Here is a 25,516-nt window from a genome sequence, read left to right as displayed (position 1 = left end):
CAGACACCTAAACTGTATGGATTTCTTTCTCACAATGATCCATCTGTAAGGCTGATAAAAAAAAGAGGAATTGAGGGATTGAGCAATACAACAAAATTAAAGTTACTGAGTGAAATAGTGGATCTGAGAATAAAATGTTAACCACCAATGAAAAAAAAATTTATACACATAATCCCCTAAATTACGTTGTCCTGGTGGACATTCTGAAATTATACCCAGTATTTCTGTTCATATTGATAAAACATACTGAAGAAACAATTAGGGCCACTTAAAACCATTAGAATTACTTATTAACCTTCAGATAAACATCTACCCAGAATTAGTAGCAACTAATTCTTTTGATTTTTTAAAAACTTTCAATTCCAAAGTAAAGCTCTCAATGCTCTGAATATCAACCAGCCTTTCGCTGTTTTTTGTTCATAACTACTGCCTCTCAAACAAATTTGTCTATTGAATGACTAGGAATATCTGTAAGCCCTTACAACTGCTCCTAAAAAGCCTTGTTTCTACCCTACTATCTTGCCTAACAATTCGCATTATGTCTCCATTTATGTTATCCTATTCTATTCCCATTTTTTCACAATGTCCTGTTTTAATCAAAATACTATCCAATGTTTCTGAATGCCATTACACACACACACACACACACACACACCTATAGAAGTCAGACACTCAGCTGACTTTAATGATGAGGATCAAATGAGGAAGTTGAATCACTTAATGACACAATACAAACTATGAATGATGATGGTGTCAGACAAAAACAGGAGGACATGGCAAGAACAAGCAACTTTTTCGAATGTATAATAATTACCAAATTATTTTACCAAATTTTTAACTCTTCTAAATCAGTCTTTGCTTGGAGCTCTAAAAAACATATGAGAAGCCAAACCACAGGAGCCTTTTAATCCAATCATTAAAATATTCCCCTATAATTCTAGTGTTATTTGGGAGAAGGGAGGACATGAAATGGGTAAGTATTCAAAGTTAAGATACCCTAATTGGGGAAAGAAGTCTAAATCATGGAATAAATATGAATAATTATAAGCAAAGAGGTTTCTTTGCAATATCTTGGCTTGAACTATCACTTACTACTTCTGCTATCAATTATTAACAATCATATCACAACCAAAAGTGTTACTACAGAAAAGTAAAACTGCTTGACTAGAAGGCAAATAGAAAATAAAACTTTTTTAAAGATTAAAACCTTTTTTAGGGGGAGAATATAACTTTTCAGGGAAGAAAATAGATTTATAGAACTGAATAAATTTTAAAATACATGTCTAGCTAGCCTCTGACATTTAGATCAAAACATCAAAACTTGAAAACACATTCTTATCTGCAGATACTAAAATTTAGCTAATTGGCAAAGATTCCATCCATTTTAAGTAATAACAGCTAAATCCACTTGAAAATCTTCCCACATATTGTCAGGTTATGTATGCATCAACTACAACCACACCCTTTCCTGCATTAATCCTAAGAATAGTGTATTACAGGCTACATACATATAATCAAATCATGAATCATGACCAAGTTACTATTGCCTAGGGAAAGCCAGTTAATGATATAATAAAATGCTGACCCAAGTTTAGAAAAAAGCCTTAAAGAGTATTCTTTAATTCAATGAAGAGAGCTTATTACAGTAGAATCTGCCTTTAAGAAGTTTCAAATCCAGAGAGTTAGTTAAAATTCAAAGCAGAATGAAATAAGCACTACTGTACTATACATGAGTGAGAGACGGTGTGAAAAAGAGCAATATCTGTGAGGTAAGATGTACAAGGATAGGAAACTTACTAGATACGGGGCCATGGGAAAAAGATAAAAATGACAATTTCTGGCTTAAGTACCTGGCACTGCGCTGGTATCATTAACCATAGCATGGAATAAAAACAAGTTTTAAAAGGCTGTTGAAGCTAGAAATTATGGCTAGAGTTCTAGAGAATTGGGAAGGTACTAAATTTGGAACTCAGCAGCACAAACTAGGTGTTTGGACATTATGTGGGCAATCTGATAATCCTGGGAAATAGAATAGCTTTAAGGAGATCAAGAACAAATTATTAAGAGAAACAAATGTTCAAAATGGAGAAAGAAGAATCAAAATCAGGAAAAGAGACTTAGAAAAATTAGTCACATAGGAATAAAACTGGGACAATATACTCTAGTAAAAGCCAAACAATAAAACAGTTTCAAGAAAGAAGGTCAAGTCAGGAGAGCTAAAAATATTGAAATATTTTGTGGTGGTTAGGAAGTTAAACACATTTGTGTCATTAATCTTGATGTCATGAAAATGGCAGGCAAAGCCATTATTAGCTGAGGTATGGAAGCTGGAGAGTATGGGGAACAGGGCACAAAGAGACGGTAAGAAACCACCTCCAGGGGAGAGAGAATGCAATGTTAACTAGAAGGTTAGATTAGGGACACTGGGAAAAGCAAATACACTTGAGTTGGTGTTAGAAGCAGTCAGCTGGGTTATGTTTGCCTTTTTTCTTTTACCACCAAGGCTCAACAGCCCAGGATCAGGAGGGTAAAGAACACACACACACACACACACACACACACACACACACACACACACACACACTGCCACCAAACACCTACAATATTCCAGGCATAATGTTATGCACTTGACAAGGCCTCTCAGTAAGTCTTCAAACTGTCTCTCTGCCTTTCTCTGTCCCCTGCTTCTCCTGAACAATTCAGTGCTAAAGCCATTAGCTGCAGCAGAGCCATGGGCCCAAAGTAGGATGTCAGGGTCTCACACATGGAGGTGGTCAGGTGTGGGGTATCAGCCCAAGTGAGGTGTCGAGGGGCACCCTGTAGGATAAGGGGAGCCAGAGCCTAAGAGGAGGGAGACCACATGTGAGGTAACCCAGCACAGGGTATTAAAGCCCAAGGAGGGTGAAGAGGACATCCACTTGGAGGATATCCTGATGCAGGGGGGCAGAGCCCAAGAAAGCTGAAAAAGGTCTAGAATAAAGAGCGTGAGTGGGGTGAAGAAGGTATCCATATACAGGATGAGATGGCAGCTGAGATGGGAAACTGGTTACATATGTGGGGACTGATGTCTCAAAAGCCTGAAAATGTTCCTCTCTGTTTACTAGAAATCTCTATTTATATAGCCATTAAAGAAATGAGATTAGTTCAATGATATAAATGCTGTATGTAATTAGAAGGGTTTAATAAATAAATCATGGCATATTTATACAGTAGAATATTATATTCATTAAAATTACATTTGAAAGGGACATTCAGTGATGTGAGAAAGTACTTTGGATATGTTTCATGAAAACAGGATAATAAAAAAACTAAATACAATATTATTCTAATTTTGTTGGAGAAAATTCACAATGTTAACAATAGGGTAATTGTGTGATTATATTTTATTATACTTACCTGCATTTTCCACTTTCCTATGACAGACATACATTACTTTTAAATTATGATAAAAACATCATTTAAAAATCAAGAGAAAATGGAAGCTAGTACCATCTGAGTAGCATCAAGTGTTAGGCACTGGGCTAGGTGCTTTTCAATCTATTTTCTCATGGAAAAGTACTGTGAATAGAGGGGGCAAGTCATTAAGAAAGCAGCTGTCACTGCTCAAGATCAATTTAATTAAGTCTCATAAGAATAAATAAGGTTTTCCTATGAGTTATACAGTTATATTAGAATATAATTATAATAGAAATTTTGAGCTAATAAGTTATATCTTAATAACAAAACTTTCAGAAATTCTAGTATTATAAAAGAGCAGATACATACCTACATCCTAGACTATCAAGAGACAAAATGAGATGAAGAACCAAAATACTAAAATATACGAAGTGCCCAGAAAACAACATTCCATATGGGACTCTTACAGCATAAGGGTAACTGAAATTGCATTAGGTGGTGATGGAAGGAATTCAACTGGTTCACAGAGGAAAGGGAGGGAATGGAAGGAAGAGAGTCTGGCAAACAGCTCTGTGGTAGAACTGGGAGAACTCCAAGTTCTGGCAGAAGCCAGGGAGAGAAGGGCATCACCAACAACCATATAAGGGAAAGCAGCAGCCATGACTATCTCATCGGACTCCTCTCTTCTGTTGCCCTTCAGTCTTCAAGAGATTAAAAAGATTCTCAGAGCTGGGAGACTTACTAGATACAGTGTGATTTCAGGGGTCCCTTAATACCCCTCCAAAAGCCCCCATCTTTAATAAGGAACTAAATCTGTAATTTAAAGATTAAAAAGCAAAATCTAGTTGATTCAACACCTTCCTCTCATTTACACTTAAGTGAAATCATTAAATCACTAAGCATAAAGGACTGATGACCCGCTATATTCTGAGGGGGACTCCCAAGGACCATGTCTGTGTTACATTTGATCATGCACATGTCCCTCCCCTACACTGATCCAAAGCTAGACAGGCGACTCCAGGTGAACCAATCAGATTCTCTCCATATTCTAAATGGCAGGTAAACAGGAGAAACAGAGATGGCTAATAGAGAGGAATAACAGTAACATTAACAACAGAGCCCTACAGAGACGTTTCCAGAAATTCTGCTGCTGAGGGGCCCAACACAGCCCTGGTTTGCTGTTCTTTCCCAGGTCTTGGATGTCTGCTGCTGGTGCAGCTTACATGCAGTGAAAAGTAGAAGCAGAACATGCTGGTGTTTTTTTCCTGGCCCAACTTTAATGAGAACATTGCTGTTAATGCAAACCAACACCACTCTGCATAATTTACGAAGTTTGTTTATTTTCCAACTTGCTAGTACATGGTAGTATGTTCTCAGTAGATTTATTAATCAAGGTACTGCCCAATTAATAACCTTTCCCAAGAAGTCATCTTGGCAAAGATAACTTAATTTTTTTCCTGCTTAACCTAACATTGCATCATGAATTGTGAAGACCCTGCTAGTGAAGAAATAAAGATACTAGTTTTTTTACTAATCATATGAAATAATTCAAATATGCCTTACTTTACCAATCAATTGGAGGGTCAAAAAATCATCCAGGGTTAATACTCATGTTTTATTTAACAAACCTATAACATTAATTCCCAGGTGTTAAAGGTTTTGCAGCCAAACTCATAACATTTAACATTACTCAATTAGCAATTACTTGGATTTTCAATAAATGTTATTTCAACATTGAGTGGAAATTATTTTTTAAATAGTTAAAATAAATTGTTAAACTATTTAAAATAGTTTTTGAAAAACTATTTATTAATTATACTAAACAGCTTAGGTAAAAAAAATTAAGGGTTTACTTCTTAAGCTTCTAAATTATCAAAACACAGTGAAAGACCAAATATGAACTTTACTTTGCCTTCATTTTACCACTAACAAAAATGCTCATATTTTATGTATCAAACTTAAGGAAAAAAACCTCCAAATAACATGAACTTCGTCTTCCCAACTGGTTAAAGAAAAGACATTCATTGACAACATAGGTCACACTTCTCTTAGTCAAACATGCATTTGTAAGAATTAACTTACTCAGTTAAATAATAATGACCAAAACCAAGCTAATCGGTATATATGTGAAAGACTTCCAATAGACTAAACAAACACACTGAAGCTAAAATAATACTTGTATGAATAAACAATAGGTACTGCTCCATTTACTGCTGCTCATTCATAGACTGAAGTCCAAGCAGAGAATAAGACACACACCATGTTTAATGCTCCCACCCACAACCACCTGAGAGCCAACAGCCAGGAGAGGGAAAAGTGGAAACATAAATAGGCCAGGTTTAGATGTGAAGACAGGCGTGGAATCACTTATTGGTTTAGGAGTGCAGATTCTGTAGCCCATTCCAACTGGGTTTAAATTCCGGTTCTATCATGTATTTTCTATGTGACCGTGAGAAAACTACCAGACTTCTCTGACTCTTAGTTTCCTCAGTTATAAAATCAGGATAATGGCAGTAATGCCTATTCATAGGGTTGCTGTGATGATTAAATATGTGAAGTACTTAGGATGGTGTATAGCACATAGCAAGTGTTCAATAAACATCACCTGTTGTTATTTTTTTAACTAGTATAATAACCACAACAAAGTAAACTCTGGGCCCAACTACTTTACTTACACAAAGTCACTGTTAATCCTTGTAACAATCCTTTAAGTAGATTACATTATCCCAATTTTAAAGAAAACTGAACAGACATAGACAAGTTCAGTAAGTTGCTCCAAGTCACAAAACAGCAAATGACAGAACCAAATTCAAACACAAGATGCCAGATCCCAAGGGTCTTGCTTTTTGTTTTTGTTTTCCTCATTGATTTTTAAGTTTAAGTCTTCAAGGATCTCCAAAGTTATAGTAAATTCAAACTAAAATTATAATACCCAAAATAGAAAATCAATTAAAAGAAAAAGCTGTATAAAACAGACCACCAAGAGACACCATTTCACATACACTACAATGGCTATAATAAAAAAGACAGACAATAACAGTTGTTGGCAAGGATGTGTAGAAACTAAAATCCTCATACATTGCTCATGGGAATGTAAAATAAAGCAGCCACTTTGGAAAATAGTTTGATAGTTATGACCTAGTAATTCTACTCCTAGTTATCTACCCAAGAGAAATGAAAACATATGTCCACACAAACATGAATGTTTATACCTCCATCATTCATAGCAGTCAAACAGTGAAAACAATCCAAATGTCCATCAACTGTGACTAGATAAAATGATACATCTATATAATAGGATTCTCCTCAGCAACAAAAAGGAATAAAGTAACCATCTTGCTGCAACATGGGTGAAACTCAGAAACATTATATTAAGTAAAAAGCCACACACAAATGCCACATATTATGATTCCATTTATGTGAAATGTACATAAAAGGCAAATCTTATAGAAACAAAAAGTAGATTAGTGACTGCCTGGTGGTGGGGGTGGGAATAAAGAGTGACTACAATTGAGCAAGAAGTTTCTTTTGGGGATAAAGTAAATGTTTCAAAATTAGACTGTGATGGTTACAAACTCTATAAATTTAGTAAGAATTATTGAATTGTACACTTAAAACAAGTGAATTTTATGGCATGTTTAAGTTATACATCAATAAAACTGTTTTATTAAAAATCTATATTTTTGTAAGATTTCTTTATATAAAATAACATAACAAGCATTTAAAGGAAAAAATACACCACACACACTTGTCTGACCATTAAGTTCGCGAACTTGTTGCAACGATTTGCTAACCTTTTTTTGATATCAGAAGGATTATTCATTATTAATTTTTACCAACTGGACAGTTAACCAAGTTTACTTTTTGGAAGTGATGAAAAGGCTGCGTGAAACAGTTAGACGACCTGAACTTTTCGCCAACAATTCATGGCTCTTGCATCACGACAATGCACCAGCTCACACAGCACTGTCTGTGAGGGAGTTTTTAGCCAGTAAACAAATAAACTATATTGGAACACCCTCCCTACTCACCTGATCTGGCCCCCAATCACTTCATTCTTTACCCGAAGATAAAGGAAATATTGAAAGGAAGACATTTTGATGACTTTCAGAACATCAAAGGTAATACGAAAATAGCTGTGATGGCCATTCCAGAAAAAGAGTTCCAAAATTGCTCTGAAGGGTGGACTAGGCGTTGGCCTTGGTGCATAGCTCCCCAAGGGGAGTGCTTTGAAGGTGACTGTAGTGATATTCAGCAATAAGGTATGTAGCACTTTGTCTAGGATGAGTTTGCAAACTTAATTGTCCGACTCATGTGTATCTCTGTATCTCTCTCTCTCTCTCTCTCTCTCTCTCTCTCTCTCTCTCTCTCTCTCTCAAGACCTTGGATCCTAGGGTAATTTGGAACTTAAAAAAAAATTGTATCAACTTTTGACTCCAGAGCCCACTTCTGCTCTTTTCTTTTCTTTTTGGTATACATGATAGGTTATAATTAATTAATTTAATTATTGGCCTAACATTAACTTGCAAATTTATAGGCTCTACATATTTATATAGGCTCTGCATATTTATAAGGTTTGAGCTATTTAAAACATTAGTAGTGCAAATTATACCTCACAGCAACTAAGAAAATAAATGGTAATATAAGGAAATTGTCTATGCTATATAAATAGTTGCTAAATTTGCTTTATCTGGAACTTTAGGATTTATTTTACAATATGTATATAAAATTTGTTTGAAATTATTAAATACGTAATTTTTGCTTGAATGACCAGGTAATTGCTATGACAGTAAATCAGTATATGGTATTGAGATTTTTTTTTTTTACCAGGCAGGGCTTTAAAGGCAGAAGATCTAGGCAGACCAAGGTTCTGCCATTTACTCAGTGACTAGAGCACTTTAAACAAAATAAACCAAATAAAGAAACCCTGAGCATGTTTCCTCAGTGACATTTTGGAAATTGGACAGTGATCGTAAATCATCTAGCAAAGTACTTAATATACAGTAGGCAATTATTTTGGTTTTAACAGCAGCTATATCTATTGGGTTTTGGGAAAAGTCATGATGCATTTTTGCAACGAAAAACAGAAAAAATACGTCATGACTTTTCCAGCAACCCAACAGCACAGAAAAATACCATCATATACAATTAGAGAAAATCTGTGTAATTGGACTTCATCAATATGACCATTCTTGAATTTTTGGATCAACACTAAAATAAAAGTATGAGTTCTTGATTCTATGACATACTATTTCAAATACAATGGAAAGCTGAGTAAATTTCTGATTTTTAGATAAACTGCACTATGGCATGAACTTGTAAATAGAGATGACAAGTAATGCAATATTCATATTAAGAACAGTTTATGCTATGAAGGGACTTAAGCTCATATTAAATGACTTAGACAACAAGCAATTCTTAAATTGAAGTATTTATTGGAAAACCTAGCTCTCTTAGCCTTCAAAAGCATATCAGAGCATTTCTCTAAATATCACAGGTACAAAAACAATTTCAGTTAAGGAAACTTTGCAAGCAAAGCATGAGGAAATGGACTGGACATACTATAAGAAACAAAGTAAATCTGAGTAACGGATACTTGAACATTCTTTCATGTGCTCTTAAGAATTCCTCACTTTCTTATTTAGCAATGGTCTGCATTTCTGTGTAGTCATTTTTACTTGAGGTTAAATGAGGCTTTTCCTCATTCATAAAAACTTCTAATTTATACCCAAGTGAATGAAAAAGAAGTCTCGTACTAATTTGCATCATACATGACATCAATCTAGGATATTCTATGTATCAGACAGTATTTAATACCATTTTGATTTGATTTTTATAATTTAACAATATTAGGCTATAGTCTGTTGATACCACAGTATTTACTTTACTCTGTTGCCCATTTGCTTTCTGGAAAAGAATCCTTTTATACTGAGAAATGCAAGCAATAAAAAAAAAAAGTAACCTAGTCCTATGACTAACTTTTAGGACATTACCCTGTTTACAAGAAATTAAATCATAAAATCTATATTCACTCTAAAATAATTTGTTTTATTGTTTTTTAAAAGCAGGGGAACTAAGTAGTAGTAAGGGCACAGCACTAAATTCCTGGACTTAAATTCCAGCCTCACCACTTACTAACTCCATGACTTCAGTCAAGTTACTTTGACCTCTCTGAATTGTCTCATTTACTGTAGTAGAGAGAGATTTCTGAAGAAATTTCCCATTTTTTAGGAATCTCTCCCTCATTCCACTCAGGAAATCATGTAATAACAAGATCTGCATGGGGAAATTTATTTGAAAAAATAATATGCAAAAAAATTATGGGTAGCACAAAAGAAAAAAAAGTATTGGTACTGAGTAATGTTCATTGAACAAAAAAACGTTTAAGCCACCCAAAATGGCAGTAACAGGTTGCTGATCTCTAAAACCACCACCTAAACACTGTAAACACTGTAGCATGGACTGACTGGGATCCCAACTTGGATGGGAGGCCCCACCCCTGGTTCTGAAAGATATTAGGGTCTCTGGTTTCTACTCCCTTGTCAATTGAGGCAGTTAATGTTGTTAATAATAAAAATAATGTTAATAATAATAAATAGTTAACATTTATTATTTATCAAGTGCCAGGCACACTTTTCATGTTTTAACTCATTTAATCCTCACAACTCTATGAAGTACATATTACTGCTATCCCTATTTTATAGTTACCAAACCTTAAGTTGTACAAAGTTAAACGATAAGTAGAAGAATATGGGAATTCAAATCCAGATGAACTGACTCCACAGCTAAGCCCATATCAACCATAATTTCATTCACATCCTTTCTCAAAAAACACCCTATGTCCTCTTGTTTTGGCTCTGATCACTACGAGGAAGGGTAGCATTTAACCCCTAATCATTGCCAGATACTTCTGCCTCTATTGCCTTTCCATGGCTGCCCTGCTAGGAGGAAAGCTATCAAGCTCTGTTAAGAAAGCAAATGAGAATATGCAAAACTCTTCATGAAGTCCAACTTACTCAGCCCTAAAAATATTAAAACAGTTAATATTATTAGTAATCATAGAGTAACCATAAGGATTAAAAATGCTAATGAATGAACAAGACGTAAGAGACACACAAGAGCTCAATAAATGTTAGCTATTATGTCTTTTCAATAATTACCTAATGCTTCCTTTTCCTTCATAATGCAGCATAAGACAAGGAAGGAATGTATATGTATTATTTGCATTCTGTTAGTGTTTATCATAGGATATACTCTTATTTGTTATTCTAAAACATAACCCTGACTAAACCATGTGTACATAATGACTCAAGACTAGAGCAGCTTCCTTGTTTAAATATTTGTAACCATTCACTATAAATAGCATGAAAAGCTGTGTTATACTTTTTTTTTTTTTGAGAAATTTTATTGGGGAACAGTGTATTTTTCCAGGACCCATCAGCTCCAAGTCAAGCAGTTGTCTTCAATCTAGTTGTGGAGGGCACAGCTCCTCGGTCCATGTAGGAATCAAACTGGCAACCTTAGTGTTATGAGCACTGCACTCTACCCACCTCAGCTAACCAGCCGTCCCTGTATTATACTTTTAAAGCAATTTAAATGCCAAGAGTATTAAAATATCTTGATTATTTAAATATCTTTGTATTTAAGAAAATACCTAACACATTATTGCTGTTCTTTAATCATTTGAAATAAAAAATGAGACTACAAAATAGGCCTAAATTATTCAAAATTGAGTATTGTTTGGCTTCCTTCTACTTACCTACATAGAGTAAAATTTAAATAGAGAAACGGTTAAGATAAATTGCTCCTGGCTGCTTAGTCCAGATTCCCCAGAATTAGAATCTAAGAGACCTGGACCACTGTCATCACTGGTCAAGAAAAGGTTTGCTGTAATTACAAGTATCCAGATGGCTATAAAATTACTACTAAGAATGACTACAGGTATGCCTACAGAAGTTACACCTTTAATCTTCACTATAGGATTAGAAAAAACTGTGCAGAGGAAAAAATAAAATATTCACTGACAGTATTTGTTAAATTTATAATGAACATTTATCTAGATAATAAGACTGTGCTAAAGACTAATCTTTGTCAAGTGCCTTGTAAAGAATTTGCAATCTTACGCTGTACAGACCAGTATTATCTTCTTGTACAAATGAGACAACTGAGGCTTTACAAGGTGCCAGAAGGTTCTACATCCAGTATTTAGAGGCAGAAACCCAAGTTTTGACTTACAACTCTGTGTCCTTTCCACTGCACCAAACTCGTTTATATATCTTGGTCAGCATTTTTCTAAGCATGTTACATGGATACTCAAGGGAAAAAATTTCAGTCAAATAAATTGAGAAATTCGATCTTCTCTATCTGTCTCTTATGCAGCCCCATAACACTGCAAGTTATTCACACTATGGAACCTGTAATCTTAAAACCTGTTTACCTTTTTCTAACTCAGGGGTCGGCAAACTGCAGCTCCCAAGCCACATGTGGCTCTTTGGGTACGTTCCATCTCAAAAGTTTGCCAACCCCTGGAGAGCCAATCCTGTCCCTCACAACAATTTAAAAATTATTTGAGAGCCATAAATATATTTTTACATAATCACCATTATGTGAAAAATATCCTTTAAAAATTTTATAAATGAAACTTATGATAGTTTTATTTTCATTTTCAATTTTACTTCAGAGCCACATGTACGTACCCAAAGAGCCGCATGTGGCTTGCGAGCCAGTTTGTTGACCCCTGGCAGCTCTTCCATCTCAAAAGTTTGCTGACCCCTGATCTAACTCAATATTTCCCAAACCTGTAAGACCGCAAAATCCCTCTATTCTACTAACATCTTGCAGAACACACTTTGGGAAATGTTCCCCGTATAATATAAATGTAGATGTGAATGGAAACCATCCCATCTTTGTGTCCTTCCTGCTGTGACCTTTGACCTACCTCTCTATCCTTAGTAGGCACATCAGAGTCTTCCAGTCAATGATTATCTGTGTTCCTTAATGTAACCATAAGTACTTTTGTTAGTAATGGCCAGGATGACAACCAAGATGAAAATCGAACTGGTGATAGCGTCAAACGTGGTTACCAGGAGGTATGGCCAGACCACGAGCAGGTATTCCCCGGAGTTACAGCATTCTTTGTCCCTCTGTCTTTCAATCATTAGTACCTGAGTTATTTTATAAAAACAGTACAGTAACAGGAGTCTTTAGCGGAGAACAATTGCACAAAATACTGGGCCTTCTATCTGCTCCGGCCCAATTTTCCGGTAAGTAAATTACTCTATAATAAATTCTGTTATAGTCAATGAAGTTGCCTGCTTCATCTTTCGGCCTGAAGACACCTTCTTGCTATGGTGGCCATTACACCTTTGCCCCACTGCCGGAGGGTTACTCTAGGCTAAAGTAGTATGTTTAGTACTTAATGTAATAGATATTTAGCATACAGGGACTGTTTCCCATATTACAACTAAATAAATTAAATCAAGTCACTTGAAGTAGGTGTATAGCTTGGTGCATGGCACAGCATAGGAACTTAACACAATGATGAAGAACTACATAAACTAAAAGTTTAATGTAAGTATCGTCTCCTGACAACACTATTGTCAAGCAGCAAACATTTACCAAGTACCAACTATAAGGTAAGGCACTGAAATAAATAATGGAGATACAAAGATTAGCAGGGGGATTAATTATACTGCAAGTCAAGCTATGATTAAGTGCTAGAATAAACAAAATGCCATTGTAACCCAGAGGTAGAAGAATAACAATTTATAAAAGAGATTTCCCTATTAATTGCTGTTGGATGAAGCAGAATGAATTTAGGTTATAACTAAACCATGAACAACTCAGGATATTTATATGTAGGATGGTAAAAAAGGATCAAGATCTCTCTGTAGCATTCCCTGTCCCAACACAGAAAGGATTGCTCCCATTCAAATTTGTTTCCTCAAGGAATGCAATCAAATACACTACATCCTATCACAGAGCCTCAGAAGCCAACCTGAATAAGCTCCTACTGGCAACACAGAACAATCGGAGCATCAATAACTGTAACAGGTTGAAACCCATCAACTATTTTTAAAGCCAAGAGTTCACAAATAATTAAATACAAACAAACAACTGGTGACTTTGGAGGATGCTAGGTAACTACCACATTATTGTGTAAACTTGTAAAAACAGAAAGAATCAAGAAGAAAAAAAGCACTGTACTTCTGCCATGAAAGGAGCACACACAACTTTTCTATAAAAGCATCCCAGTCTCCATGGGATTATGAAAGATGTCCTTGAGGGCAAGATCCTAGCTTTGAGTTTTAAGGAGCGATCTGAGTTAGTCTAAAAAAAAAAAAAAAAAAAAGGGAGGGGGACAGGAGTGGGCATCCCAAGCAGTAAGGTAAAAAACAGTATGGGGAGACTTCAAAAAGTTGTATTTGTTGGAGGGATGGAGTTAGTAAAAGTTGAGGGCTGGATCAGGCTAGGAAAGCTAATTGAAATTAGATCAGAAATATTCTTAAAGGCCTTGTGAAGAAACTTAAGAGTTTATACTGTATGCAAGAAGAAGTCTTTGAAGAGGGCTATTAAGTAGGTAAGTGACAAGGTCAAACTTTTATTTAAGATAACCCACTCTGATGGCTGTGAGGAGAAAATATTTAACTGGAACAAGAATGAAGAAACAATGAAGGAAGGGGGAATCACAGCAAATATGAACAATATTTAGAAGATAATAGTAACAGAATGGTGACCAGAAGAACACATTTAGATGGAGCTTTCTGTGAGTTCCCAAAAAGCTTTAAAGATAATTCTATTGTAGCATTTACCATAAAATATAACAGTTATTTGTTTGTATCATTGGGAACAATGATGTAGGGTTGTTTTAGGACAGGTACTCAGTGTCTGATGCATAGAAGGTCCATCATAAATGCTATTTAAAGCAGTTGGGTACAAATTCTACCAGGGCATTATTTTTTTTTTTTGGAGAGAGAGGGTCTTGGTAATAAAAATCTTTAATCCAAGAAGTCAAACTGTACTGGTAAAACTAAATGTGCTTAATTTTTCTTATATGAAGTCAATGTAATGAGGGTTTATCTAGCAATTTTTCCTAGTTTTATACCAGTAAATAAGAATAAACAACATAACAAAGGGTTACAGCAGCGATCCAGCAGTAATTTAAAATATATCCTGCCATCTACCATTTTGAGATTGGAAAAATAAAGACCTCATCTTCTGATTCCCCAAAGCTCTAAAAGAACTAAATCTTAACAAGGTCCCCTTGTTTCTCTTTATACACTGTCTTTTACCTGTTTAAAGCTATGTGCCAACCCACTTCTCCTCAAACCATGGAAACCAGAACTCTTTACAATTCAAATCCCATCATAGAGGGTGCGGGGAGACACCAAGAACAGAAAGCAAACTAAAGCAACATTTCACTTTAAAAGATCAGGCATAATCTATCTCAATAAGGATATTAATTTGGAGCAAAAATTCAAATGGGAAATTTTTAGGTTGTATACCTTCTCCAGCACTTATATTCTTGTGAATCAATCCTTGGCTTGGTACTGAATGAACAACTTTCATTTGACTAAATTCTATGGGCCACTTAGCAAAGAACAATTTAGCTTCCAAGTTACCCTGTCATATAGTATTTATAAGTGTCATTCTTTGTGGAACTATAAATGTACAGCAGGTTAACATCAGTGTTTTAGACACTCTCAGGCCTTTCCAAAGTTAGTACATTTGCCTAATTTTACGCTGCGAATGGCAACCTACCAACTTGTTTTACCAACATGTCTGTTATCATGGTTAAAGATAAACTGACTACAAGATACTTGGAATATAACTGGCAAACATTATATCCTTCACTAACATTTCTATTTTAAATCTATTCATTAGAAAATGAAAAAGGTTAGCGACTATTTTCCAGTAGTACGTCATAAAATATTTTTCTTCCCAACTCCCAACAGGAATAAGAAGCTTTATTCATTAAAGATTTTCAACTCTATTCAAATAACATTGTTTCTTGGATCTCCTCATACCTGTGTAAACAACTAATTTTTAGGCACTGTATCTGAGAGCAACTGCAGTAGGCAAATGAATGTTTCCTTTTAATGGCATTCCATTTATCAAAGAAAAATGTCATAAGCAAATAAGAGAACTGCAGCATTTCAAAGAAGTCATGTACTATGTAGAAATTCCTAGTTCTGACGTATCAAAGTATTTGCAAAACCAAACCAAAAACTTTCTATTCTAAAAAAACATTCAACTTCTAAACAGAATAAATACAAAGCATTTGGGTGTTTATGTATTCATAGTATCTGAACATGGTAAAAAGATGTCTCAAAAACCTTAAAAATAGTTAAAGAATTTTCTACTGATCTTGTTTTTGTGAATCCAGTACTTTTATACTCAGGAGTACTGAATATAGATCCCCTTGGGGCCTATAAACATTACTATGTAGCAGCCCGGAAGGATACTGCTAGGGAACAGTCCAAGGTATTTTTTTCCATTTTCTATTTTCTTTACCCATGGGATTTAAATCCGCTATCTCAAGTAACAGGTACTGCTCATTCAAAAAGTGAAATTTTGTAAGTCATGGGGTAGTTCACAAGATCTCCAGACTAGGCAAGATCTCCAGATGGTTGTTCAATAGCCTGTTGCAATTATAGAAAAAAATACACTCTCATATATTTGATGAGAAGAACAAAAATTCATGTCTGCCCAGAACCTTGAAATGTTACCTCATTTGGAAATAGGATTTTTGCAGGTGTAATTAGTTAAGGATCTCAAGACGAGATCATCCTAGATTTAGGATAGACCCCCAAATCCAATGACTGGTGTCTTTGTAAGAAGAGAAAGGACACAGAAACCAAGTGAAGAAGGCACCATGAAGATGGAGGCAGACTGGGATGACCCATCTACGAGGCCAGGAAGGAATACGAAAGACTGTGTTCACCAGAAGCTCGGAGAGACACATGGGACAGTTTCTCCTTAAAGCCTCCCTGCAGAAGGAACCAACCCTGTTGACACTTTAATTTTGGACTTCTGGCCTTCTAAACTGTGAAAAAAAAATAAACATCTGTTGTTTTGAGCCACCCAGTTTGTGGTCACTTGTTACAAAAGTCACAGAAACTTACACAACTTCTTATAATATCTTGATATGACAACTGAGTTAATCCATTTTCATTATCACAATAAATCAAACCATGAAAATACATATTGAGGCACTCTGAAAAATAAATGCTATTTAAATATGTGTGGGATTACTATAACAACATCATCATCATCACCACTACCATTACTGTGATTAAATCAACACATATGGATATATAATACTAATTATATCTTCTTTTCAAAAGATGTATACTTCCCCAAATACTCTCATATAAGAAGTCATCTTTAAAAAAAAAAAACAAAAAAACCCCTGTCAAATTAAATTATTTTTATAAAAATTTTTTTGTTTTTTTTTTAAAGCAACTTTAGCACAGAAGGAAGAGTGGCCTGAAAATCAGCAGACTTGAGTTTTGATTTTATCACTAATTCATGACTATGAAAAAGTTATGTTTATAGGCATCAGGTTTCTCATTTATAAGTAAGAATCTTTTTAGCCTCAAGTAAATTCTTAGAATGCATGAAATAAAGCAATCTGATAAGTTTGGGAGAAATTCCTCTGATAAGTGTTTGGAATACAAAGTAATAGTAATGAAAGTAACTCCCATTTATTGAAGGATTACCCTGTGTAGGACACTTATATATATCATCAATTACTTCTCAAATAAATATAAAAGATAGTTTTTATCTACATAAAGAAAGGGAAATTCAAGAAAGTTAAGCAACTTGTCCAAAATCACACAGGCTTTCAAGAACACGGGATTCAAATCTCTGCTTTCGAACCCCACCACCCATTCAGATACACTGCCCCACAGAGCAGTCGCCACCACAGGGGGCGGGTTGGGACTGGAAGCGACTATGGAGATTTTGTAGAGCTGGTAACATTCTCTTTCTTGACCTGAGTCTTGTTTTACAACAGGACACAAACAGTTCTGAACATGAACACGTGTTCAGTTTGTAAAAATTCATCAAGCTGAACACTTATAATCTGTGTGGTTTTCTGAGTAAATATTATATCTCAATAAAATTTACAATAAAATATAGCTTCTACGCATTAGTCAGAAATCTATCGTTAAGTAAAAATCCAATTCAAACTAGCTTCAACAAAAAAGGGGAATTTGCTGTCTGACACAGCTAAACAACTCAAAAGTTGTTTAGTAACTTGGGTGAAGTAATCTCAGGGTGCAGTGAATCCGAAGGCCTGAGCACCATGCTAGCCTGTGGTTGTCTCTTTTCTCCCCACTCCTAACCCACTCAATGCTGTCTCATTGTCTTCTGCAGTCCACAACTTTCTCCATGTTGTGGTAACATGCCTATAGGCTGCTCCAGACTTTCATCCTTGATGAAAGAAGCAAGAGTCTTTTCCATCCACTCTAATTTTAAAAAAAAAGAAGTTTGTAGGACAGTTTGGGTCATCAGACAAATCTGGATTGATCACTGTGGCCGAGGAGATGATGTACCATCTCTGGTCGTGCCTTAGCCTCATACTCACCTCTTTGGCCAGATGGAAGGAGTATGGTCATTAAAGAAATTGCTGAGTACTGAAAGCCACTCTAATTTCTCATCTATTATACTCCAATTCATAAGATACCGTATTTTGCCATGTATAATGTACACCTTTTTGCCCAAATTTGTGAGGGAAAAATAAGGATGCACATTATACATGGGTAGTATTAATTCCGTATCTGTACAAATGTTTTTAATTTTTATTTATGCTTATGAGTTAGAAGTGCAACTATAAAGGCTAAAATTCCTTTTTAATACAAAACACAAGTACTTAAATATAAATAAATAAAAACTTGAATTAAAAAATTAAAACAAGATTTTTTCCCTGAAAATTTAGGCCAAAAATGTGGGTGCGCATTATACACGGCAAAATACATTACTAATATTATTTTAAGAGAGATAGTTCATATGTATTAAACAATTCATAAGCCACTTTAAAAAACTTTTTAAAAATCATATTTAAAGTTGATTTACTTCTGCACAACCCTGACAGGCACAAAGGGGAAGCATTATTATCATCAGTTTATAAAAGAACTAAGGCTCAGAGAGATTAAGTAACATTTTCAATAATACAAGCTGGTAAATGCCATAAAATCAAATACAAGTGCTCTTTCAACCATACCACACTACAAGGCACAGTAGTTTAAAATTGCATCAAAGATTTAATGGTACATATGAGAATATGGTTCAAGGGAAAAAAAAAAAAACCTTTTAAGAAAAAATGTAATAAACCCATTTGTCTGAGGCTAAGTACCTCTATTTTGGTAGATCTTAATTTTCTATCTACTACTATAACCATCCAGAAGCAAAAGAGGACTGTACGGGAAACCATATCCCATCAGAAAGCATTTCCTGTATCACTTGTATCACTCAGATTGCTTTCAGTTGCAAGGAAATAAAACTCAACATCAAGTGACTGAAAAAAATATGGGGATTTATTATCTCACACAACAAGAAGTCCCAAAGGAAAACTTTTCCGGAGTTAATTAATTCCGTGTCTCAAAAAGTCCTGAAAAACTCAGGTTCTTGCCATCTTTCAACTCTGCCATCCTCAGCCTGTTGGCAAGCTCCCCTCATAGCAGCAAATTCACAACAGCTTCAAGCAGCAGAGTCTCACCCACCAATGTCCGAAGACAGAAAACAGATCCTCTATTTCATTTCATTGAGTTAACTATGTTAAATTAGGTAATATACATAAAGCTCTTAGAAAATGCCCGGAACATAATAAAGGTCATATAATTTCTTCTATTTTTATTGTTGGGTCTCTTTTTAAGAGATGGAAGACTTTTCTAGATGCCTTCATTTTTCATTAGTCAAAACTGGAATACATGCCCCTTCCGAAGCCAATCACTGGCAAGGGCAACAGAATTCCACCAGCTTAGACTACAGGATTTACCTGCTCTGAGAATTTAGACACATACTCCTAGGCCATAAGGCTCTGTGGAGGATAATGAATTCCGTCACAAAGTATTGTTATTATTCTTCCAACAGGGAAAAAGGTCAGAAATAGTTTTGGGTGAGAAATCCATTTCATTCCAGTCCTCCATACATCCTTTTTTCTTGCAGAGCTAAAAGAACAGGAGTCTGGAGGTGCCTCGGGGCATGTTCCCACAACATGGAGAAAGTTTCCTGTGATAAGAAGAAATACACCAGCTCTAGGAAAGCAGAGAAGGAAAAAGAGGCAGATAAACATATCTGATGGTGCTCTGGTCTTGGGATGCAGCCAACTCTGAGAAAAGCTTCACCACTTTGCATAGTTTAGCTTGAAAGCCAATAAATGTTCCTGATTTGCTAAAGATAGTCTGAGTTGAATTTGTCTTACTTGCGAAAGAGCCCTGACTGATACAGAAAGGAAAATCTTAAAAGTAAATAACATCATAGGTTTTGGAGTTGAAAGCCGAGATTTAATACTTCTTTTTTTTTTAATGTTTTTTTTTGTATTAGTTTCAGTTTTTTACACAACAGTTATTACACAACAGTGCAATAGTTACACTTTTTACCCTCAGAATGACAAACCCCCTCCCCCAACCACCGCCCCACTCCCCCTACGCCTGATATATGTATCTCTTAGAATTCTATTGACTCCACTCCCACACTATACTCCACATCCCGTGACTATATATATATGTGTGTGTGTGCGTATATATATATATATATATATATACATATATATATATATATATGTATGTATATATAATTATAGTTGACATACAATATTATACAACATCAGCTTCAGATGCACAGTGCAGTGATCAAGCCTCTATCCCATCCATGAAGTGGCCACTTCTTAATCATCTGTATGACCTTGGGCAAGTTATCGCTCTGAAATGCCCTACTTATGTACTTGGTGTACACATGCACACACACATATGCACAACTGAACTTTACTAAAAAGGGAGAGACTTTAAAGTTCCCAACTGATTAATTAGTCAAGTTCAAATTACTCAGGCTAGTTTCTCATTTATATTACTAAATAAATCTGACTGTTGGCTCATATTTAGAAGCCATTAAATATATTTATTCAAGTTTTCTTGCTGGCTATTGACTCCACAAAGGCAGTGACCAAGGTCTATAAGCTAAGTTCACTATTTTACTATATCCACAGTATTGCCAGTGCTTTTCTCCCCTTTAAAATTTGGGGGTTATTTCTGGGCTACCCTCCTCTTATATATTCATTTCTTGAAAATAGAACCTCAATCTCATAATTTGACCTCATATTTACAATACAATCCTAGGGATCATTTTTTTTTTTTTTTTAGATTTTTTTTGGGGAATTGGGGGAAAGGGCAGTGTCATTGGCCCTCATATGTGGGATCCGAACCCGGGCCCTCTGGCATCCCAAGCCAGTTCTTAACCATCGCGCCACTCAGCCGGCCCTGGGATCTTTTTTTTTTTTAAGGAATATTTAATGTGTCAATTATCTTTGAACCCATATAACTTCTAGACCCTATTTAGGATACTTTCCAAAAGACAAATAATCGCCTCTCCTCAGGAACAAAAAACTAGAAATACAACAGCAGAAATACAAAAAAAAACATTCAACAGCCCAATGTTAACCAAAAACTATTCTGGTTTTTCCTTGTCACCAATCTTGAGGCATTAATTGTTCCTCTGAATTAATGACTGAAAATTTGTTTCAATAATAACATTCAAATTATTCATGACTATGGATGCTACAAAATGAAGTTTAAAGGACCTTAAAAATCTCTAAATAGGGCCGGCCGAGTGGCGCGATGGTTAAGAGCTGGCTTGGGACACCAGAGGGCCCCGGTTCGGATCCCACATATGAGGGCCAGTGACACTGCCCTCTACAGCTAAGATGCTGAACAACAGCTCAACCTGGAGCTGGAGCGCCAGCGACAGCGTAGGCTGCAGCCCCTGTGGCAGTGGGTTGCCATGGGCTACCGTGTGTAGCCAGCAGCCAGCGTGAGTGGCCAGCAGCCGCCGTGAGCAGCCGTCCAGAAGCCGGCGACTGATCTGCCTCACCCGGGAAGAGTGCAATGATGGTGCCAACTTGGGCCAGTGAAGCAATGTCCTCCACAACTAGACTGAAGAACAAAAGGACAGCAACTTGTCTGTTCCCCTTCCCCTATTCCCCCAGCGCTGTTCCCCTCCCCCAATTCCCCAATTAAAAAACAAACAAACAAAAAAACTCTAAATAAACCATGTAGAGAACAATTCATCAAAAGGTACCTGATCTTTAATTAGATCTTCTACATATATTTTAATACTTCAACACAATTTTTTTTTCCTCCTGGAAATTTCACATCTAATATCACAGCTCATGTTTACAACAGTCCACAAATCAAGTGGGCTAGTGTTCAGTACTCAAAACAAAACTATGAAAAAGTCATCATTTTCCAGTGGGAAAGGTGACTCCAAAGTTGAGTTAAAATCAAACAAATATCCAAGAAAATGAATGTAAACATTTCTTGGTTTTTATTTATAGTGATACCTCCTAGTATAAGCTGGATACTATGGAATGATACTAATAAAATCAAAGAATCTTAAAACTTTTAAAATAATCTAATCGGGGAACTGGTCACCTGGGGTAAGATGTGAAATTTTGTATATACATTATATACACTTTTCTGGAAATAAGATCCTGGAAATTTAAAAATTTTACCACAATTTAAAAGGGATACATGATTGAAAAGAGGCTGAGAAGCATAAGAAAGTGATAAGTGAAGCTCAAAAAAATTAAATTAAATGCCCAAGGTCAAATAATCAGCAAGGCTTTAGTGCTTAAGCCTTCTTTTCACTGAAACATAAACACCTCTAAAAGGACTTTTTTTTGTAAACACATATTTAAGAGAAAAACAAATCTGTATGACCTAAGAGTAGTGAAGGGAACTCTCAGGCTAATGATAAAAAGAAATGCATTTATGGCAGATGAGAGGCATGACTTCAGAACAATTCACCAGGATGGAGCAGGGGGTCAGAGAGTTTTAAGAGGGTCATTCCGAAGAAAGAAAAAACGGAACTGATAGATGACCTGAATGTGACTGACTGTAACAAAAGGAGTTTTACAATTCTAACAGAACTAATTAGGGGAAAGGGGGAAAAAGTTGCACAGACAGGAAACACTATCACAGTACATTATATGACGCAGCTCTAAAGAATGCATACACAAACATAAGCCCTGAATGCTGATTTAACCAAAATCTATAGTGATTGTGGTAATAGGGGGCAGGGGGAAGGGGGACTGAGGGAGCTCATACAAAAGCTAAATCTTTACCATACAGTCAGAAATCAACAAGTAACATCTACAATAAAATAATCAAATAAAGACAAAGAGGGTATGTTTAAAAACATAAAGAAAATACCACAAAAAAGACCCCAAACAGTGTTATTCAGTAGGGTACTACTGCATTTTGAGAAGGGTAAATCTTTGTTGTATGGGGCTGTCTTAGAGCACAGGTCATTAAACTGAGGCCTGTGGGCCAAATCTAGCCTGTTGCCTATTTTTGTAAATTAAGTTTTATTGGAACACAGTCAAGCCTATTCATTTCATCTATTTACATGTTGTCTATGGCTACTTTTGTACTATGACAACAGTGAGTAGATATCACAGAGGACTTATGGCCCTCAAAGCCTAAAATATTTACTATCTGGCCCATTACAGAAAAAGTTTGCCAACTCTAGTTTACTGTATTGCGTGACATTTACATTTAGTATCTGATTTCTACCCACAAATGTCAGTATTCCCCCAAAAGTAATTATGAAAAGCAAAACTTCACACACCCCCATTTGCAATCCACCCTCCCCAACTCTCTACCAGTGACGAGAACTTTGGTTTGAGAAACACTGAGCCATAAAATATTTAAAATGATTGTCTCTAGGGAACAGAACTCAAAGATTGGGTAAGGAGAGAAGAGGGAGTACTGGGGAATGCTCTTTTTATTTCCAATAAGCCTTGAAACACTAATTAATCTTTCAAAGTAGTCACATGTATTTCTTCAAGAAAATTATAAAATTTAAAAGCAAAAGAAAAAATATAGGGCAAATCAAATCTGGTTAATGATTCTGGTGACTTAACATAAAATATGTGATTACATTTGCTGGATATCATTTGTGACATCTGTTACATTTGCACTGGAGAGTTTTTTTGTTGCACACATCCAACGCTGTCAGGTAAATGACCCTCAGATAAGAAGGGTGTCACTGTACTAACTGAATGCGAGTATAATATTTCAATCCCTCAGATCAGAAGAAAAGTCAACCTCGTACATTCTACAAATGATTTTCAGTGAAGTTTGGAGTGTTTAACATAAAAAGCCAAACAGATAAAATGCTTAATAAATATTACCAACTCTCATAAATAGAAATTAAGAGAAAAGCTTTCAAAGAATTAAGTAGCAAATAAAAATTTTCTTTTTTTAGTTTTCTTTAATTTAATTTAGTTTTCTTTTTAGTTGATTGGAAGTTTAAAAGTAAAGACGACTCTCATATAGAACCACAGAAGACTGAATTAATAGTGTGATCAACACTTCCAATTTAGCACCTCGTATGAAAATGTGAGATTGTATAGCTGCCATATGTATGTTCTACCCAGAAAAGAAAGAACACATCCAAAGACAGACAGTATTCTTAGGTTTGTCTAATCTTTAAAGTGTTCCAATTACTACTTATTTCCAATTCAACTAAATTTTAAAACTGTCTGATTTTCCCACACATTGGAAAGGCTTTAACTATATATTTTGTTAATAGGGACCTGAAGAATAAGGATCAAAAATGTTATTAAATGTGAAAACAAACATAATGCATTACATACACTAAAAATCTAAGATACTACATATAATAATATACCCTTTAAAGAGTGTAAACAACACTCTTCAGGAGTAAACAGTATACTTACTGTATTTTCAAAAGAGGCATTTATTCTCTTGCACTTTATAAAGAAAACATTACATTGGTAAAGCATATTTTGAAATGTATAGGATGACACAGCTAGTTAAGTAGTTATGACAATAATCCTAAAACATCAAAATAAACATTTTAATATTTCAGCTTAGAAAATACAGTCTCCAAAGGCTTATTTTACTGAAAAGATTCAGCTGTTGAATTGTAACTTACAAGAAACAGATTGAAACTGTTGTTTCTTTTGATGTAAAATAGTTATAAAATTATAATAGCTCTGCTAAACCAACTTTCTTTTAAAAGAAATTAATACAAAAATTTTTAATGATCTTGTAAAAATGCTAATTATATTCATAATCCTGGAAGTTTGATTTACATTATAAAAGAAAATAATTACCCTAGCTACTCTGAAAATGTGGAGTAAAAACTGGAGAAAAAAATGTTTTATTTTATTTTACTTCTAAAAACATTTAGAAGTAAAACTGTCACAAGGAAAACCAAAATATTCTTCCCCTTCCACCCAAAAGATCCTGAAATCTATTTGTCATTATTTTAAGTAATATCTGACATAAATCCATAGCACACACACATACATACACATATACATACATACACACACACACACACACACACACACACAAGCATTTTTAGAATAAAAACATTTAAGAGGTTAAAAGCTTTGACTATCAACTTACCTTTTTTTGATACCAGACTATAGCATCAGTGACTTTGGACGCCATTTATTCCACTGAAATCACACATTCGTCATTTTAAGCTGTGCAAGGGAGAAAAACATACAAATGACTTCCACCTTCCACAAGGAAACTAAGCAACATGCATATATAGCACTCCGGTTACTTGTAGAGCAAAGGGTGTATGACTACACTTACATTACACTCTTCCTCATTACTATTTTAGCAACAGGTTCCTTAAGTAAACAAAATCGGTTGCCATAATAAAAGAAGGCTCTTTCTATAATACATGAATATAACACTTCAACTTTCTTACAAAATAGCTGAATTATTCTTTTTAAACCATTCTTTTAAATAAATATCAGAATTTCCCAGGTTATACTGTAAATTTTTCATTTATAAATTCACATATGATAGGAACCAGTTCACTCATAAACAGATCAGTTTTGCTGTAGTTTCTATTC

The 25,516-nt window shown here is 35.2% G+C and overlaps 1 protein-coding gene across 1 annotated transcript in view; it reads right to left on the bottom strand.

The window, feature by feature from the left end:
- Positions 1 to 25,516, bottom strand: part of LOC109389519 (putative homeodomain transcription factor 2) — an 85,893-nt gene that overhangs the window by 34,616 nt on the left and 25,761 nt on the right. The window contains exon 2 of the mRNA XM_019655136.1: positions 25,056 to 25,135. Coding sequence (XP_019510681.1) covers positions 25,056 to 25,100 — 45 coding nt within the window. The 5' untranslated portion in view covers positions 25,101 to 25,135. The remainder of the gene's footprint in view (positions 1 to 25,055; positions 25,136 to 25,516) is intronic.

The sequence above is a fragment of the Hipposideros armiger genome, unplaced genomic scaffold (assembly GCF_001890085.2).
Source record: "Hipposideros armiger isolate ML-2016 unplaced genomic scaffold, ASM189008v1 scaffold_236, whole genome shotgun sequence".
Lineage (NCBI taxonomy): Eukaryota > Metazoa > Chordata > Mammalia > Chiroptera > Hipposideridae > Hipposideros > Hipposideros armiger.
This window is presented reverse-complemented; position numbering and strand designations above follow the sequence as displayed.